The sequence below is a fragment of the Xenia sp. Carnegie-2017 genome, unplaced genomic scaffold (genome assembly GCF_021976095.1).
Source record: "Xenia sp. Carnegie-2017 unplaced genomic scaffold, XeniaSp_v1 HiC_scaffold_1, whole genome shotgun sequence".
Taxonomy (NCBI): Eukaryota; Metazoa; Cnidaria; class Anthozoa; order Malacalcyonacea; family Xeniidae; genus Xenia; species Xenia sp. Carnegie-2017.
Genome location: NW_025813402.1, coordinates 1,029,343 through 1,048,982, shown reverse-complemented (window position 1 = coordinate 1,048,982; position 19,640 = coordinate 1,029,343). Strand labels below are relative to the sequence as shown.

Genomic DNA, 19,640 nt, shown 5'->3' with positions numbered 1-19,640 from the left:
TTACTTTTAGCCCACTGTAATATTGGTCAGTGCATGAAATTTTAAACATATTTTTTACACAACCATTGAATATCAAAGAAAATATCCTCAAAACGTAAGTTCTGGTTCAAATACATTGGTTATACATGTTAATTCTTAAATATTTTACGTAAAAGTACTGTTATTTGTGTAGAAAATGTCTCAAAAAGTTAGCAACGACGGCGATTATGGACGCTGTTATCAGTTTTGGCAAGACTTAGTCGACTGTTTCGCCGAACACGGACGATATGGCCAGCAGAAAAAATGTATTCAACAAAAAGAAGATTATGATGAATGTCTGCATCACAGAAAACTGGTATGCATTGCATTTATACTTGTTATATGCCTTATGGGAATCTAAATCCTACTAGTCTGTTTAATCCAATTCTGTCTCAATCTTATCCCAATCCAACGTAAATCATATCTGAATGTAATCTTTATCTGTCCCTGTAGTTTAGGCAAGTTTTAATCAAGATATTTTATTTATACAGTTAACAAGACTGGAACGGATACATCTAGAGAAGGAGAGATTGATAAAAGAAGGAAAGTGGCCTTCATGAACTTCTCACACATAAATCTTTGCAAAAACATAAATATATTTTATAAAAAAAGACACATAATTTTGTGTTACATATGCATGTGCTTTGCTGAGATTATATATGATACATTGTCTTCATAACTCCATTTTCTCTAGTAAAATTGTTATGTAAAAAGAATTTGGTGGATTTCTTCATAATGAAAATAAAAATGCTAATTACGGCATGGGTTTGCGGTTACAATAAAAACATTTACAACAAGGTAAAATCAGATTAACCCTCAAGTTAACTGCGGAATCATTACAACTTTTCCTCATCACTGATCGACAACGATTTGCTTCTGAAACTTGTGTTCGAGTTTATCCTCACACGAGCATTACCATTCACATAAAATATTTCATCATCATCTGCTTTGGATGAATCGTAGCTGATCATACTTGTCCTGTCCATAATTGTCGGTATTTCATCTTTGAGTGTGTTGATCTTCGTACGTAAACTTGTAAACTGTCGCATGAGCAGTTGATCTTGAGATTTCAAAGTTTTCTGAAAGGAATAAATTGACAAGTCAGGCATAAACAGGAAATGAAGCATATGGACACCTATATGTTTCTCGAGAATTCTTTGTTTGCTTCGTACAGTTAAATGTATCCAAACGCTAAGAGCTTCAATATAGAACTCTAAGTCTAAATATCTCTCACATAAATTAACACGAATACCACGACATCATATAAATTATGGTCATGTTTGCATTGAAAATGAATTGTTCAGCAAAATACTCAATTTTTCACACAGGTATTTGTTACCAATTCATCTCTGACCCATTGCAACGCTTTAAGTAAACTGTCTTCCCTCTCTTGAATAGTCATCCTTTCCCTATCGCCAGAAAAACTAGGAACATTTGGTGAAAGGACCGCCGTTTCGGTAGCCATTTCTTGAGCAACTCACGAGATAGAAAAGGGAAAGTTTTCAAATGATTACTTCGAACGTTAAACAGTTAATAACAACTTCTTTACAGCCAGATATTAGTATTATACATCAGAAAGTATTAAAACCACGAAGAAACATCAGACCTTAACGATATTTATCATTTATCAAGCAATATATTTGACACTTTAATCTTTGACACGATAATTATGCACAAAAATGGGGTCAGTTGGCGGAACTTCGTCGATAATTAGGAAATCGATATTTACAAAGTCAATGACCCATGAAAGAAAAGGAAGTATCTTGATTTCTATCACGGATAATCGGTGACAGAACACGTTAACAAAGCACATTGTTCTGATCTAATTTCTTTCAAACTTCGGGAAGAAATTTAAATGCTTAATTTAATGAACACGAGGTGAAATATAAAGCTAAATGTTCTCGCCAAGGAATGCTTTCCCTATATTCCGATCAACTGAGCTTTAATGTAAACGCACGACGAGAATGAAGGTTTGTAAAATTTGAAATATGAAACACTATATATACGAGAATTGTCCGAAAGAAAAGCAAGATTGTTTAATTAATGTCATATAAACGCGCTAAACAGCTCGTTACCATATTTTGCGCATCACCGCACAGTGTGATAATAATAATTTCTTCATTGATTATTGATATCATAATTAATTGCATAAACAATAGCGAAATAAAATGGCTAAAAACTAGCTAAAGGATCACATTAAATACATTAGCTGGGTACAAATATCGAATGAATATAAATACATTATCCCCCAAATAGTGAAATATGTACAAACTAGATCTACATTTCCAATTCACATTCAAATTTGTTGTGATAAAGATCTCCCACCGCTGCGAAATTGCGTCCAATATTTCCAAAGAATGGCGTCGGCCTTTACCTTATTCTTGCTGTACACATTAAGTGCTATACCAAGTAAGACAATACCACCAGACCATACATAACTGAAGAAAAAAATTGTCTCCTTTAGGCTAGTTACTTTTTTAAATAATTTTTTTTCATGCAGTTGTGAAAATTTGGATGCTCGGAATGTGGAACGGAAACCAGCGGTGACAATGTTTAACACTTACCGAAATGTAAATGGTTTTGTAAAAAACAAAAAGGATAGGACAATTGTTATGGCTTTACGACAGGTTGTAACTACAAAATACAACAATATTTATGTGGAAATTGTTGTGTTCAAAGCAGACCAACAGTTTTTTCTTATCGTAAACAATAATCATCAAAGAATTAATTTGTATGATTATAAATATGCACAGTGAGATGAACCTCTCAGAAATGATTTTTGAATGTTGCATAAGCAAGAAGACAAGGAAAGACTTGAAAGAATTGAAAAGATTTATGTATGGTGCACAAATCAAATTTAAAACACAAATACCTGTGACAGCTAGCAAAGCACCAAATGATTTAACCAAAGATAAAACAAATGCAATACCAAGATACCCAGTGAATGAAAATACGATTGCAAGGCCATATGTATGAGTCAAATTCTAAAGGGATAAATGGTGAAATTTTAGCTAACAGAATTTTAGAAATTTTAGCCAAAAGAAAATGTTAACAAAAAAGTTTGGCAATTGGTTAAGCATCCGCTACCTGAGCACAGAATTTGAAAGGTTCCCTTAACCCCCCTGAAACAGCCAAACCAGCAAAGATGTAAAAAAAGCCAATACCGTAGGAGTAGAGAATCTGAAGAAAACAAATTAACAAGTTAAGGATTCTGAACAACACATGCATGCAAAGCATTATGGGTAACTGTAAGTTGTGTTCGTACCACTTCAGTATTTGTACTTGAATATTTCTTCATGGTTTTTTCTTGAACATTACCAATCATTGCATCTGCACATAATGCAAGGCTGATGAGTAAAACTCCTGAAAAATAACACCTTTCATTTACATGATTCCAAACATCCCTGAATATCCTTGAACATCCTTAAACATCCCTGAATATCCCTGAATATCCCTGAACATCCTTGAACATCCCTGAATATCCCTGAATATCCCTGAACATCCTTGAACATCCCTGAAAATCCCTGAATATTCCTGAACATCCCTGAACATTCCCAAACATCCCTTAGTAATCCTTAGGTCCTTGACAATGTCTATTGCTATATGCCATTTTTTATCTGAATGATCATAAATTGAATCTGTAAGCCTTTTTCGACCTACCTGTTTGGTCAAACTTTGGTGATATTTGACTGTCAGCCAACGTGAACAGGATCAAACCAATACTCATAAAAATACAAGCGGTAAAATCCAGAACACCGTAATATTTACCTACATGGAACGCACAATCGTAATCAGTTTAACAAAATGTTTTAGAAACTTGTGCAGTAAATCTTTGAAACACCCAAGAAAATAAGCCTAACATAGATCCTCATACATGTTTGTAGATGTAGATCGTCCAGGTTGGTATAGTCCTGAGAAGGACTGTTTTTGTTGTTGTTGACTGACATTTCGACAACCTTAGCGGTCAAATGACTCTGAAGATGACTACCGCTAAGGTTGTTGAAACGTCAGTCAACAACAACAAAAACAGTCCTTCTCAGGACTATACCAACCTGGATTTACAAACATGTCCTTTTCCGGACTATACCAACCTACATTTACAAACATGTAACGATACTCCCGGGTTCAAACCATTTACTTTATAGATCCCAATACTTGGTGTAATAGCCAACTATCCTAACTTTACTAAGGAGGGCAATATAAACACATTCATGTCTTGTGTAGCTACCACTCTTGTATAAAGATATAAAATTGTTTATGAAAGGTTAAATTTTTACCTTGAATCAAAATACCACCAAACATCACAGGAATAAGTTTACAACATTTAAAGATGACCTAAAAACATATGCAAAAACAGATTAATAAAAGTATTTTAATAATCATTTAACTATTTCAACTAATTCAATTTAACTATTTTGTCCCATAAATATTCATTCCATATTGCTTATTTACTCACCTGAGTTGGATAGTTCAGATATCCGAGGGACGTATTTGAAAGTCCCATAGTTGAAACTGTCAGAAATGCCAACAATATATAAGTCTGTAATGGTATTCTAAATATGATACACTACAATCAATCCCATGTAATCCCCGTCAATCCATTGATACTATCATGTATCCATTTGAAAGTCCCATAGTTGAAACAATAAGAAATGCCAACAATATATAAGTCTGTAATGGTATTCTAAATAAGATACACTACAATCAATCCCACGTCAATCCCTGTAAATCCATTGACACTATCATGTATCCAATTACAAGGTATAAACTATAACATCCAGGAAAATTATCACAGTTGATAAGTTTAGAAGAATACACATTCCTAATCTTATCACGGAATTACATTTGATTAAATCAATACTGAATGAAATTCACAGTTAAGATAGAGCAAAGACACTAGGACCGGAAAGTTTGTAAACTGTGCAAACAAGAGTTTGCATGCCCTACTTATGTTTTTACATGTCTGAAATGCAAATGTAATGCACCTTGTCACAATATGATCTTTTTAGCGATGTAGTTGCCATAAATATCATCCTTTTTTAAAATTAGTGCACACTCAACCAAAAATTATGCACCCAAGACCTTGGGTACAGAATACAAGCTTTGCAGTCTGGATTTGTAACTAACTTTCGTTCGTATTCCCGTCGCCAACGACTTTCAGCAATGCCAAAAACTCCATAACATGCAAACTGAACCAAAGTTAGATACCAGCCAAACGATTGAAAACCTTCCAAACTAAAGATTAATTCCTAAAAAAACACCAAGTAACAACTTGACATGTAACGAGGCAACATTTTAAAACAGAGATTTTGTCGTGGGTCGACAAATTTGCATGGTGAATGGCCTGCAACCAAATAAAAACAACGAAACCCAAATTAAAACAGAGAAAAAACTAACTCTTGCTTTTCTCTGGTTAGTTTTTTCTCAATTTTATTTTTGGTTTTGTGATCTTTTTTTGGTTCCATTCACCATAACAATTACTCATTTAAAGTTAACATTTTAGCAGCCCCCCTGTATCGTAACCACATTTAATAACAATCTATATCCACCTATCCAATCGCCACGGGGGGTACACAGGTCACTAGTAAATTTGACCTGTAATTAAAACTCAATATGAAAAAATTATGAAAAAAACAATAGCTGCCATAAAACCTATTACCTGGACGTAACCATAGACTAAATAGAAAAAGAAGACACCACTGACACATATTGTGAGCTGAGTACCACGAGATAAATGGTCGAGAGAGTAGCCCAAAATTACAACTTCCTTTTTAGATGAGATATTTGGCGTATTTAAAGGAGACTTGTTTCCATTGCCGGCTGAATTCCCTACTTTAATACTCGTAAGCTCAATATCCGAGCGGCTCTTCGGTACATTGCCGAGATTTCCAAACATTTTTCAATTATAAAATCAAGCATTTAGCATAATTGTACTTGTGGCATTTCAGGAGGGAAAGTTTAAAAGTATGATTCTTTCTCAGAGGGGGGAAGTTGGGAAGGAGAGCTTTCCCCGACCGGTGAAAAGGACCATTAACCGGAAACCAACTTCGTTCCTAATCACTATAGCAACAGAGCTTTTTAAAATTTACTGAACTACATCAAAATAAACGAAGGTTTTTTTGAGCCTTTTATGAAAGATGGATCGATGATACTTCTGTAGAAGATGGTGAAGATATCCCCCGAACTTATAAAAAAATGTCCGAGTCAAACGAAGAAGAAAAAAAGCGAAACGACGCTCCAATACTTGAAGAGACTTACGCACGTTTTCTTGGCTGAGAGATTTGTCGATGAAATTGTAAGTGAAGAACTCCCCAATAACACAACGAAGCTTCTTAAGCAATATCTAATTTACTGTGAACAGACACTCTTTTCTAAATACCTCAATGGTTCATGACTTTTTAACGCTGTTCGTTTCAGAATAATTTATCGATGTGTCGAAATCTCTCTGTTTTGTATCTTTACGATAACAACATCTGCAAAATAGAAAATCTTGGTTTTGCCGCCAACCTGACGCATCTATACCTGCAGAAAAACAACATAACGAAGATAGAGGGTTTGAGCAACATGAAAAGATTATCGAAATTGTAAGAGAATTGTAAAATCTTATCTTTCGTCTTTGTTTTCACTTCCAAGGCAACATTTCAACGTTTATCGTAATCAAATTTATAGGTATTTGGGTCAGAACTGCATAACTGTGGTCGAGGGTCTTGAGCAACTCGAGGATCTTCGTGAATTTCATATTGAAAACCAACAATTACCAGATGGAGAGAAACTTCTTTTTGATCCAAGATCAATAAGAGCCATTGGGGTAATAATGATGGATGAGAAAAATATCCCTATTAATCCCTATCTATCCCTAACTATCCTTCACTATCCCTATTTATCCCACAAATGGACATGTCAACAAGTTTCAACATCATCTGAGTCATTTCTTATCCACTATGTTCCTCCATTGTCTACCATAGCACATCTTCTTTCATCTCTTCTTATTTCATCTCAACATCACCACAGTCACTATCCCCAAACTCCATTTCATTCCAAGAAACCAACAATCTTTCATTATATTTTTCAGTCGTGTCTAAACGTGATGAACATATCGGGGAACAACATAGATAATCTAGATGATTTACACAGTTTATCCAGCATAATTCAGCTAAATGCTCAGGACAATAACATCACCAGTACAAAGGTCAGTATCACTGGAAAATTACTGCCATTCTAGCTACATTTTAATGAATTTTGAAACAGCTCTGCAGGAAACCAACAAATACAGTTATATGTTTGTAGTTGTAGATTCTCTAGAATAATATCTTTGAGGATCTTTGATGATGTTAGTGTTGACTGACATTTTTACATTCGTAACGGTAGTATTCTTCATAGTCAAGTGAATAAGGAATATGGCTGCCTCTAGTACTGGTAATGATGTCACAAACATCAGTCAACAACAACAAAAACAAAGTGAATGGTTTGAACCCGGGAGTATCGTTACATGTTAGTAGATGTAGATCGTCCAGGTTGGTATAGTCCTGAAAAGGACTGTTTTTGTTGTTGTTGACTGACGTTTCGACAACCTTAGCGGTAGTCATCTTCAGAGTCAAAAACAGTCCTTCTCAGGACTCTACTAACCTGGACGATCTACATCTACAAACATGTAACGATACTTCATGGTTCAAACCATTCGCGACTCAAATCAGAATATGCCGTTTTACAAAATCTCCTTTCTTTACAAACAGGGATTAATGAAAAGTCTAAACAATTGGCCTTCGTTGATCAAGTTAGACCTGACCGGAAATCCTGTTTGTGAAAAGAAGAAATACAGAGATCGTGTGTTTGTGATGTCTAAAACGCTGGGTGAGTTATAGGAATTGAACAGTTTGTGGGCACTTCACAACTTCTGTTTATAAAAAAAGCCTTGTTTACAGACGGTCGTTAACCAGTCCATAAAGCCTGGTTCTCATTAAGTCGCTTGAGTCTTCCGAGACGTTCCGAGTCGTTCCGAGTTTTGTCGTTGTTTTTCAAAACGACTGGGACGACACAAGCTATTGTCCTTCTCATATATTCGTACTAGCGCTACCCGAGAGACTGCTTAATTAATTTTTTCGCGAAACATTTAAAAATGGCAGCTGTTGCTTATCAAAGACAAAGTCTTTTGGCTAGTTATTTGCTTCTTCAAATCTTTTCGCGCCATAAAAAGGTCGCTTGCATTTCTCAACGGTCGTTTCGGTCGTACGGATAGAGCAAAGTTCTATCCAAGCGACCTTAGTCGTTTTAGTCTTGTGAGTCATTTGAGGTCATCCCGTTCGCCTCTAAAATGTTCTCATACAGTCACACGGGTCGTCTGTGAAATTTTGGCACGACTGAAACGACTCGGACGACTATATGTGCACCCGGCTTAACGTGTGACAACGGTGTTTCAAAGCTCGTAGAGATAGACAGTGACCTTTTCACCGTTATACAATTTTCTCATCTTTAGTAATGTTAGATGGAAAGGAAATCAGCGAGACTACGAAGAGATTTCTACTCAACTGGAAGGCAAGCCGCGATGCAAGAAAACGACAACTATTACAAAGACAAAAACGCTCGCAAGAACTGGAAAAAGCCACGTGTTCCGAACCGGAAATGACGTCAATCTATTTCCAAACCGTGCCGCCGTCCTTGCCACAGTTGAACACAGCGTTCGCGGGCTCGTATCCAAGACGAATTTCCTCCGGGACGACATTGGAAAGTTGCACATCTGGAACAAGATCTCAACACACAAGGTAAATGATAAAACTTGGCTATAATAAAAGGACTTTTTCACAAGTTAGAAAAATTTACTATCCAATGGATCACGCTTTCCAAGCTTTGAACAACCTGCCCCTGAATTGTTGCCTAGAACTTTTTTACTAACACTGCTCTCATTTAGAAACTAAAATCTGAGAACTTCCCTGAATTCGTAAATGTTTTTTACGTTTTTTAGATTTCCGAGTATTTTCTCGTCCGAGCAAGATTTGCCATTGTCACGTGGTCAGTCGTGGATTTCGGAAAGCAAAAATCCCAGAGTTCCATTGCAGACGGCGCCGTATTAAAAAGATGCTTATTTTAGATGATAGAAAAATTACTTAAGAATCGTTTGACGAAGTGTATAGAAAATATTACCAGATATTAGAAATAAATTACGAGTTTCTTCGAGTGGATATCTCGCTCGCCACGAACTTTGTTCTTATTTTGAAAAAAAAATGTTTTTATTTCTAACGTTCTTATGAAAAGACGGTCGTCAAATTCTTTGGTTGAGCACGAAAACGTCATGTAAGACGAACCAGTCGTCTCCAGTCAATTCTTTCAAAACGTTGTGGTCGTTTCAATCGTACCTTCGTTCTCAATAACGAACTGTGTTTCGTCCTCAGGCCTCTCTCCATCCAGCTCGTTCCGGAAACAATGTGCCATTACGCCTGCGCAGTAGCAATCTCCCATAACATTAACAGCTGTACGTACGCGATCACTATAAATAGAAAAACAGAATCACAATTTTGAGTTATCGTTGTTCTTTGAAAATTGCCTATTCTACATACTCATAAAGCAGTCTCTTTGCAATTCCATGAAATTATAAAATAAACACAATGAAAGGCGTGCGCTGATTGGTCTAGAGCTGTGTTTGTATTAGCCTGAGCAAAACACATCCGAGCTCAACCAATCAAATCAATAATAACAATCAATCGGTCAAAAGAGAATTTGCAAATCGATCATGAATACATTTTAGAAGAAAAATTAAAACGCTTACTTTAAATTTGTCTGTTTCGCATTATTGCTACTTTATAAAAGAAATAAAAGATGTTTTTCGTGTCTGCACAGGCTTATGCAAACCTGAGAACTCTCGAGCATGTGCAAACCTTGACCGTCGGTCTCGAGCTTGCACTGATCTGCTCTCCAGTTCTCTTAAAGGTCTCCTCGGTTAGCATAAGCCTGTGCAAACACAGTAAACATCTTTTGTTTCTTAATCACAAACCAACTCTAATTAATACTTACAGAAACCATTCAACAGCAAGTGTAGGTCCAATGTCCTCAGTCGGTAAGCCACAAGCTTCCAAAACAATTATAATATAAACAAGACCACCAGCGGGAGTGCCCGCAGCGCCTGTCGATACGAACGTTGCAACAATACTAAACATAGAACAGATAAGTCTATTGAAATGATCAAGTCATACCACCTCATCACAAGTCATACCACCTCATCACAAGTCATACCACCTCATCACAAGTCATACCACCTCATCACAAGTCATACCACCTCATCACAAGTCATACCACCTCATCACAAGTCATACCATCTCATCACAAGTCATACCACCTCATCACAAGTCATACCACCTCATCACAAGTCATACCACCTCATCACAAGTCATACCACCTCATCAAAAGTCATACCACCTCATAACAAGTCATACGACCTCTATCCCCCTTGTAGAAGAGCCTGTCTACATCTTCTATCCCCCCGGGGGGAAAGCCCCCACTCTAATTTTGAAAGACTGAAAATCTTGCACGAAATACCACAATTTACACACACATATATACCTTAACTGTCTTGTTAAATAATAATTATTTTTTAGACGTTGGTGAGAACTCTCCAGCATGTGCAACACTCGACTTCGGTCTCAGGCTTGCACTGATCTGCTCTCGAGTTCTCCCAAAGGTCTCCTCGTGCAAACACTGTAAACATCTTTTATTTCTTAAATAATGTACACATCGCAGCTTATGAATTGAACTGTGTGACTTTTTAAGTGTAAGATTCCTTAAAATATAATTTCTCAAAATTTTGAAAGCATACTGGTAGGCACCACCCAAGATCCCCTAGAAATTTTACGCTTTGAGAACGAACTCCCCCCCCCCTCGCCAATATTGCATAAAGTGTCCGCCAGTGGCACATGCTTAACTCACTTAACAATCTCCATTCAATCCAAAGATTAGTATTAACCACTTTTAAAATCCCCTACTTCATCTTTTTCATTCATTGCAACAGAACTCTTTCATCAATCGACAGTTTAGTCCCCTCCACAACCTACCTCCACAACCTCGTCACAAATCGCTCCGTTAGCCCTATCCACAGCTCACCCACTCAATCCCATTCTCAACTGCAACTTTAACTTCTTACCATCTTACAATATCAATCCACAGCTCACCCACTCAATCCCATTCTCAACTGCAACTTTAACTTCTTACCATCTTACCATATCAATCCACAGCTCACCTACTCAAGCCCATTCTCAACTGCAACTTTAACTTCTTACCATCTTACCATATCAATCCACAGCTCACCTACTCAAGCCCATTCTCAACTGCAACTTTAACTTCTTACCATCTTACCATATCAATCCACAGCTCACCTACTCAATCCCATTCTCAACTGCAACTTTAACTTCTTACCATCTTACCATATCAATCCACAGCTCACCTACTCAAGCCCATTCTCAACTGCAACTTTAACTTCTTACCATCTTACCATATCAATCCACGGCTCACCTACTCAATCCCATTCTCAACTGCAACTTTAACTTCTTACCATCTTACCATATCAATCCACAGCTCACCTACTCAATCCCATTCTCAACTGCAACTTTAACTTCTTACCATCTTACCATATCAATCCATAGCTCACCTACTCAATCCCATTCTCAACTGCAACTTTAACTTCTTACCATCTTACCATATCAATCCACAGCTAACCTACTCAATCCCATTCTCAACTGCAACTTTACCAACTTACCATATCAAAAGAATTCGTCCAAACGTCAGTTCATAATTGTTCAATTGAGCAACATACATGGCGGTAACTGCTTCATATAAAGCACTACCGTCCATATTGAGCGTCGCTCCGAGAGGAAGCACAAATCTCGAGATTTTCGTACTGATTTTGTTATTCTTCTCCATGCTTGAGATGGTCACAGGAAGAGTTGCAGCGCTGTGAATATCATATCGAATAAACAGTTAAGATTGTATATTCATCAGAAGAGCGATTGTTAAATGAAGATCTAAAATGTAAATATCGTAGCATTAAACTCCCGTCTCCCCTAGTGCATTTATCAATTGAGCACCCTCGACTGGAGGAGTTCTTCCCATTTTACAAACTTAAAGGTTGCTCTGAAAAGCGTATTTGTCATGGTGAATGGGCAAAGTAAATGAAAAGGATTATGTCCTTAAATTGTCTCTGCTTTAAACGTCTCTTCCCCGTTTGAAAGTGCTGTCATTCTACCTTTGTTTTTAAAATACATAGAAGTAAACTTTTGGTTTTCATCAAAGCAGACGTGGTACCTTATAAGAAGTCAGCCGAAATGAATCGTATCATTTGATTTTATAGCTATTTTTATTTTGCTTTTAAACAGTTTCTTTAAGAACTACTCAAATGTCATTCATCACGACAAATAAATACGCTTCTCAGAGCAACATTTAATTTTAAACATGAACCCGTCTGACAGTGATACAAAAAAGTATAACTTGCGACGTGTGAATTGTATACAGTTTCAAACCAAACCTTGATGAAGTCCCAAACGCCGTCACCATTGGTGTTATCATTCCAGAAAAGAATTTCAAAGGATTTTTTCGAGTAAAAATGAAATACAAAATAGGATAAAAGATAAAAGCATGAATAACCAATCCAGTGACGCATGTTCCAATGTAAAGAGCCAAGGACTTGAAGACACCAGTAATATCGACCGCATTAACCATGGCACCAGCAACCATGCTACAGATTCCGACAGGCGATAACCTAAAACAGCGGATAAAACTTTTAACTGTTGGTTAAAAATTGATCTACTAGATGCGTTAACAATAAATACATAGAACCTTGTGAACTAAAATAAAAAGAATGATAGCATAATGCTATAACCAACAACTACAAACAATAACGACCTTATGTAACGACCTTATGTAACGACATTTGAGAAATTAACCTTCCATTCCTCTTCCTTGTAAACGAGACAAGTCTACTGAAAAGCAGAGAGCCTTATACGCTACAAGTCCCGGGCTTGTGACCGGTATAGCAGAGTTAAAAGGTGAAAGGTTTATCATAGATTAAACCAGGGGTCTCCAAACTACGGCCCGCGGGCCAGATGCGGCCCGTTGGGCCTCTCAATCCGGCCCGCAGAGACACTTAAGAAAAAATAATATTACTAAACAAAATAAATTTTGTGCAGAAAGTTCGCGTTATGACGCAAGCCAACTAGCGAGAGTTGCTTACGTCTATTTTTGTCTCAAATTCCTACTTCCGTTTCAAGCACATTGCGAAATTTAAAAAGCTGAAGGATAATGTGGAAATTTTTTATATTTCAATGCTTCATAATGGCCGATGAAAGAAAAAGAAAAGTAGATGATGAATGTCGACGATTTCAAGAAGAGTGGAGTGTAAAATACTTTTTCACCACTCTTTGACCAGCGGTATGCGGTTCGTCGGCCCTCAACATGCTGGATGAAAGTTCATGCGGCCCTCTGGCTGTAAAGTTTGGAGACCCCTGGATTAAACAACTGAATATTCCTGCTCATTTTTGTTTGGAAGCATGCTAAACAGTTCATATGGACAAAGCTCGAATTCCATATTAAATATCAGTAACATAATGCGGTGTTAATGTTAGACAATACATCATTGCCCTTCAGTGAAAGCATCCCGCTATTCATTGGAAAAGAATGAATCTAATATCGATGTTAAACATGGATTGTTACAAGCATGTTACAAACTTGTTACTCTGCTATACCTGTCACAAGCCCGGGACTTGTAGCGTATAAAGCTTTCTGCTTTTGAATAGACTTGTCTCGTTTACAAGGAAGAGGAGTGGAAGGTTAATTTCTCAAATGTCGACAGATAAGGTGGTTATTGTTCGTAGTTGTTGGTTAAAGCATTATGCTATCATTCTTGTTGTTTAATAACATTCCAACTATTTAACCTTGTGAACTAAAATACATGGAACGCTACCTGTAATAGAAAACCCTAGTAATTTTTCGAAGACACGTTTTTTAGATTTTACACGCAGACACGCGACATTACTTTCAGACACGCATGTGTAGTTCAATCAATTTTCACTCAGCGAGAGAATCTCGAAACACTACACACGCATGTCTGGGTGTAAGATTTGGCTTCAAGTATTTGCTTCGGGTAGCGTTCCATGTATTTTAGTTCAATGCATATAACTTACCATATCACCATGGTAACCAAATTCATGATGACGTCAAAGAGAATTTTGAAGAAATCAATCATAAGCTTGCCGTTTTCACCCAAGCCGCCTAAGATGTAACCAAAAAGAACGGAAAACACCACTAAACCCAACATATTTGTTCCAGACGTCTTTTCGATGCCATCGAACTCGTATTTAACGTTGATTTTGATTTCGATGGCATTCTTTCCTTCCGTCAACCAAGGACTGACTACTTTTGAAGAAAAAAGATTAAACATCTCTTCAGCTGATGAATTTGAACCAACGGAAGTTTCGTTAAAACAGCAGGGAGACTTCACAGTTTTATACTTCGTCTTCACCTGCAAAGATGTTAAAAAGAGTAAATTCGAAAAGAATTTTTGTTATTTTTACAACAAGGTTATTGACGCCCGGAATCACGGATGAGATGAAAAAGATTTGGAGCAGTTTAAAAGCTTTAAAACGGGTTAAGTACAAATTTACTAAATATTACTACAATTTACTTCATAACAACGGCAAAGATTTCACGTTTTTGGGTATTTGGAAAAACACAAAACGTTGTTTCTGCAGACACATTTTAGGGGCTGGTTACGTGAGCCCGGGTAGCCGGGATTCAGTCAAGCGATAAATGATTTTGGCAAATGGAAACGATTCAATACTTATCATCAGATAAATTTTCTCAAGCAATTTTACATAATTCTGATTTAATAACAACGAAAACATTTAAAATTAAAACAACCAATTTGTCATAATTTGAGAATTACAACCGGAATGACGTGTGGCGCTTCGCAAACAGTTGTAATTTTTAACCTTGAAGTTTTGTCTCCATTCAATGAAAACAAAGATGGACTGAACTAAAAGTTGCGTGTTATTGCCAAGTCAAACGAGAGAAATGCAATCCATAGTAGGTCTTTTTGATCAAGACATTAGAACCGACTTCACGTTCGGAATAAAAGTTGTAAGATAATCTCCAATCCAAAGCTTTTTGATATTGACAAGAATTATAGATGAACCCACTTTGTAAAAAAGGCAATTGAAAACAGATAAATTTTAGTGTCTTCATCAGGAGTGATCTGATCTTGAAACTTAAGTTCTTATATACTCCAGTCTAGTGTCTTCATCAGGAGTGATCTGATGTTGAAACTTAACTTCTTATATACTCCAGTCTAGTGTCTTCATCAGAAGGGATCTGATGTTAAAACTTGAGTTCTTATATACTCCAGTCTAGTGTCTTCATCAGGAGTGATCTGATGTTAAAACTTGAGTCCTTATATACTCCGGTCTAGTGTCTTCATCAGGAGTGATCTGATGTTAAAACTTGAGTTCTTATATACTCCAGTCTAGTGTCTTCATCAGGAGTGATCTGATGTTGAAACTTGAGTTCTTATATACTCCAGTCTAGTGTCTTCATCAGGAGTGATCTGATGTTGAAACTTGAGTTCTTATATACTCCAGTCTAGTGTCTTCATCAGAAGGGATCTGATGTTAAAACTTGAGTTCTTATATACTCCAGTCTAGTGTCTTCATCAGGAGTGATCTGATGTTAAAACTTGAGTCCTTATATACTCCAGTCTAGTGTCTTCATCAGGAGTGATCTGATGTTAAAACTTGAGTTCTTATATACTCCAGTCTAGTGTCTTCATCAGGAGTGATCTGATGTTAAAACTTGAGTCCTTATATACTCCAGTCTAGTGTCTTCATCAGGAGTGATCTGATGTTAAAACTTGAGTTCTTATATACTCCAGTCTAGTGTCTTCATCAGGAGTGATCTGATGTTGAAACTTGAGTTCTTATATACTCCAGTCTAGTGTCTTCATCAGGAGTGATCTGATGTTGAAACTTGAGTTCTTATATACTCCAGTCTAGTGTCTTCATCAGAAGTGATCTGATGTTAAAACTTGAGTTCTTATATACTCCAGTCTAGTGTCTTCATCAGGAGTGATCTGATGTTAAAACTTGAGTCCTTATATACTCCAGTCTAGTGTCTTCATCAGGAGTGATCTGATGTTAAAACTTGAGTTCTTATATACTCCAGTCTAGTGTCTTCATCAGGAGTGATCTGATGTTGAAACTTGAGTTCTTATATACTCCAGTCTAGTGTCTTCATCAGAAGTGATCTGATGTTAAAACATGGGTCTTTATACAACATTCATGAGAGAATATGCAACATAATTACAAAATGAAGGCTACCGAAACCAAACAACACACAGTTATACATAATGTAACAATTGTCTTACCGATGAAAAAGCCGCTTGGATTAAATTATCAGGAAACATGTTTCTACAAGAAAAATGATCATTAAGCAAATTTTAATGTGATATTTTACACAAAGAGATATGATGGTACACAATTGGATATTAAAGACACACAGAGATATGATGGTACATTGTTGGACATTAAAGACACACAGAGATATGATGGTACATTGTTGGTTATTAAAGACACAGAGAGATATGATGGTACACTGTTGGATATTAAAGAAACACAGAGATATGATGGTACATTGTTGGAAATCAAAGGATTGAAACAATATACAGACCAGGCTGTCCAAAACTGCACTATAAAAACTAGGATAACTGCTACATTACAACAAAGATAGTATTGCTATAACCAAATTTGGTTTCACACAAGAGATTTTATATTTTATAGTAAGATGAGCTTACCAGAGCATTGAAGAAATTCTACAAATACTTTCAAGTCAGTGATGTAGACATGTTGTCACAGATTAATATGGAGTGCACAGCCATGCTTACTTAAGTATGTTTCTTTTGAAAATTACCTCACAATCGTTTAAAATGAACAAAAAATTTCAGCATTAAAGTACAAAACAACTTTAAAGTTTCCATAATTTTGTAGAAGCACTATTGCTAATGCGCATTTAATATATATACAAGTTTTTTTAAAATAGACATGTTTCGACATCTCATGATGCCATCTTCAGTATAAGTGAAATAATAAACAATACAAGGTTTATATAAAAGTAATATGATACATAAATTACAACAATAATAAGGAAATAAGATAAATTAATGAGGAGCGTCCGAGCGTATTATAAACTAAATATTGTATTGAATTTAAAAACTTGAACATTGAGGTCAGAGTTAGTTTCGTTAATGTGGAGTGCTTCTTTGATTTTAAGGGTGAATGAGGTTTCGGCAGTGTCGATGATTTTGAAGCAAGAGGGTGAATAGTTGGTTTTGCATGAGTGAGATTTAAGAAGGTGTCGGTAGATATGAGAGTTTTTGTCTGTTGTGGTATGTTCCCTGATTCTGGTGGATAAATGGCTCGAAGTTTCGCCAATGTATCGGGAATTACATCCCGCGCAATTGAATTCATATACCACCATTTATTTTATATAAACCTTGTATTTTTTATTATTTCACTCATACTGAAGATGGCATCATGAGATGTCGAAACATGTCTATTTATTTTAAAATAACTCGTCGTGTATATTAAATTAACTTTGAACTCTTTTAAGAGAAGTACGTCCAATTTTAACACTGAAATCTCTTCTGACAACGAAAAACGCGGTTTTCTGAATTGGCTTGCAGAGTTACAGTTTACAAGTTGAAAGTTTTGACAAAACTGTCAAAAGCATAATCAAATATAATGATTGTGGTTTGCATTGCAATCCAAACGTTAATTTTACAAACAATATCTCCTTAGCAGACAAAACAACGTTGACAATTAAACAAACATTTAAACATATTTATCAACACTTGACACAAACCTTATTAGGTCAAGCACAGAATGTATCGGTTCAACATTTTTTTCGTTCGGTTCATTTTTTTTCACGTTGACATTTCCAGGTTTGATACAAATAACTAAAATACTCCCCAAAATGGCAGCCAACATTGTAGTCATAAGATAATACAGCAATGTTCTTCTTCCTAATTTTCCGCTCTGTTTTGACTCCAATTCAGCGACTGCCAAAAGCAAGCTGGATACAATCAAAGGAAGAACCAAAAGTCTTAATGCTCTCACCCAAATCTCACCAAGAAACGACACGTACATTGCATATTCCTTCGGTGTTGGATCTATGGACGACTGAACATTGCCATGTAATAAAGAACCGAGTAAAAATCCACAAAGTACGCCGAATAAAATGAAAAATAATATCATATGTTGTTTTGCATTTTTTAATCCATTGTAGCAACGCTTTCGTGAAGTCATTGTTGAAAATTTGAAGCTTTGAATACAATTCAAAGCAAATTCTCTCAACTCACAACTTCACAATTCAAAATAACAAAGACTATAAACATACCGCGCCATTGACTGTATATAATTATATAATAATCAGAAGAACTTGAGCAATTTCATTGGTCGAGAGCTTTGATCTATAAAGCCTGGTTCCACTATAGGCTTAACGCGAAAACGCGACAGCGATTAACTTTAAACGCGATAATCCCATATGGGAACGTGGTAATAATCGCAATAAACGGAGACTAACAACCGCGATATAATTTTTGATATTTATTCGCGTTAATCGCCAAAATGACGTCATCTTGAATGAAAATTTTGTAGTATAAAATGGCGGATTCAACATGTGTTCAATCACTTAACCCAGAAAGTTGGCCGAGAAAGTGCGTAAGATTCCTTGCTTATATGATAAAACATATAAGGATTATAAAGACAAGTTTGGCGTGGCAAATGCTTGGGCAAAAGTGGCAGAAAATCTGAATCTATTGGAACGTAAAACAATTTTCATTTGACTCTGAAGATGACTACCGCTAAGGTTATCGAAACGTCAGTCAACAACAAGAAAAACAGTCCTTCTCAGGACTATACCAACCTGGACGATCTACATTTACAAACATGTAACGATACTCCTCCCGGGTTCAAATCATTTACTTTAATAATTGGTGAGCGAGCGAAAAAATTGTTTGAAAATTTAAAAAAAGATTCAGCAAGCGAAGAAATGACTTTAAAAAAGTAAATAAATCTGGAACATCTCCGTCAGCTGTTGTTTCCTCTAAAACAAAATTGAAGGACTATAATTTTCTACAGTGGTTACTACCATACATAAAGTCTGGAGCAACAAAAACTAATTTCTCAGTATCAACTACCAGGAGCAGCTCGACAAGTAATTGTAGTTTGTTAACCGATGATGAAATTGAGCAAGTCAGCTTACTAAATGAAGACATTGACTGTCAACGAATAGAGCCAGATGAAGTATTTGATGATAAGATTACTGATATATCTGATACAACTGGACATAAAAAGTGGTCAAAGACAAAAGTTGATGTTGAGCAAGAAGAAATACGGTTTCTTTGTACAATGCAAAAAGCAATTAAGCATCAAAACAAAAAAAAACACGTGGAAAAAGATGAAAATGATTTATTTGGAATGCTTGTCGCCTCCCAGTTGAAAAAGTTAAATACACATGAACAGGCCATTGCTAAGCATCAGATTCAAAATGGTGTTTTCAATATACAAATGAATCAAAACCCAACAACGAATTGTTCT

General features: G+C 36.1%; 4 protein-coding genes and 1 long non-coding RNA gene across 6 annotated transcripts; 2 read left to right on the top strand and 3 right to left on the bottom strand.

The window, feature by feature from the left end:
- Positions 1-18: 18 nt before the first annotated feature.
- Positions 19-780, top strand: LOC124443723. The gene is made up of 3 exons (XR_006947734.1): positions 19-94; positions 173-334; positions 510-780. It is a non-coding gene; the product is annotated as an uncharacterized LOC124443723 (long non-coding RNA).
- LOC124443715 lies at positions 595-1,698 on the bottom strand. The gene is made up of 2 exons (XM_046994226.1): positions 1,358-1,698; positions 595-1,097 (listed from the first exon to the last, which is right to left on the bottom strand). The coding sequence occupies exons 1-2, from the start codon at positions 1,481-1,483 to the stop codon at positions 855-857; spliced, it is 369 nt and encodes a 122-aa protein (XP_046850182.1). The 5' UTR covers positions 1,484-1,698; the 3' UTR covers positions 595-854.
- An 83-nt stretch (positions 1,699-1,781) lies between these two features.
- LOC124443700 (protein phosphatase 1 regulatory subunit 42-like) lies at positions 1,782-9,212 on the top strand. The gene is made up of 8 exons (XM_046994200.1): positions 1,782-1,988; positions 6,179-6,313; positions 6,436-6,602; positions 6,688-6,826; positions 7,091-7,207; positions 7,752-7,869; positions 8,492-8,777; positions 8,978-9,212. The coding sequence occupies exons 1-8, from the start codon at positions 1,983-1,985 to the stop codon at positions 9,084-9,086; spliced, it is 1,077 nt and encodes a 358-aa protein (XP_046850156.1). The 5' UTR covers positions 1,782-1,982; the 3' UTR covers positions 9,087-9,212.
- On the bottom strand, positions 2,030-5,983 carry LOC124443687 (adenosine 3'-phospho 5'-phosphosulfate transporter 2-like). Its single transcript, XM_046994181.1, has 10 exons — positions 5,678-5,983; positions 5,146-5,267; positions 4,475-4,571; positions 4,296-4,353; positions 3,679-3,786; positions 3,284-3,381; positions 3,106-3,198; positions 2,891-3,002; positions 2,583-2,652; positions 2,030-2,456 (listed from the first exon to the last, which is right to left on the bottom strand). The coding sequence occupies exons 1-10, from the start codon at positions 5,912-5,914 to the stop codon at positions 2,315-2,317; spliced, it is 1,137 nt and encodes a 378-aa protein (XP_046850137.1). The 5' UTR covers positions 5,915-5,983; the 3' UTR covers positions 2,030-2,314.
- Positions 8,779-18,441, bottom strand: LOC124443660 (excitatory amino acid transporter 2-like). Of its 2 annotated transcripts, XM_046994150.1 has the most exons (8): positions 18,187-18,441; positions 17,905-18,114; positions 16,412-16,454; positions 14,178-14,515; positions 12,524-12,757; positions 11,759-11,953; positions 10,024-10,158; positions 8,779-9,499 (listed from the first exon to the last, which is right to left on the bottom strand). In XM_046994150.1, exons 1-8 carry the CDS (start codon positions 18,345-18,347, stop codon positions 9,340-9,342), a joined length of 1,476 nt encoding a protein of 491 aa, XP_046850106.1. In that variant the 5' UTR covers positions 18,348-18,441; the 3' UTR covers positions 8,779-9,339. The 2 variants fall into 2 exon arrangements, with proteins under 2 accessions (XP_046850106.1, XP_046850099.1); XM_046994143.1 differs by having other exon boundaries at positions 17,905-18,439.
- Positions 18,442-19,640: the final 1,199 nt, after the last annotated feature.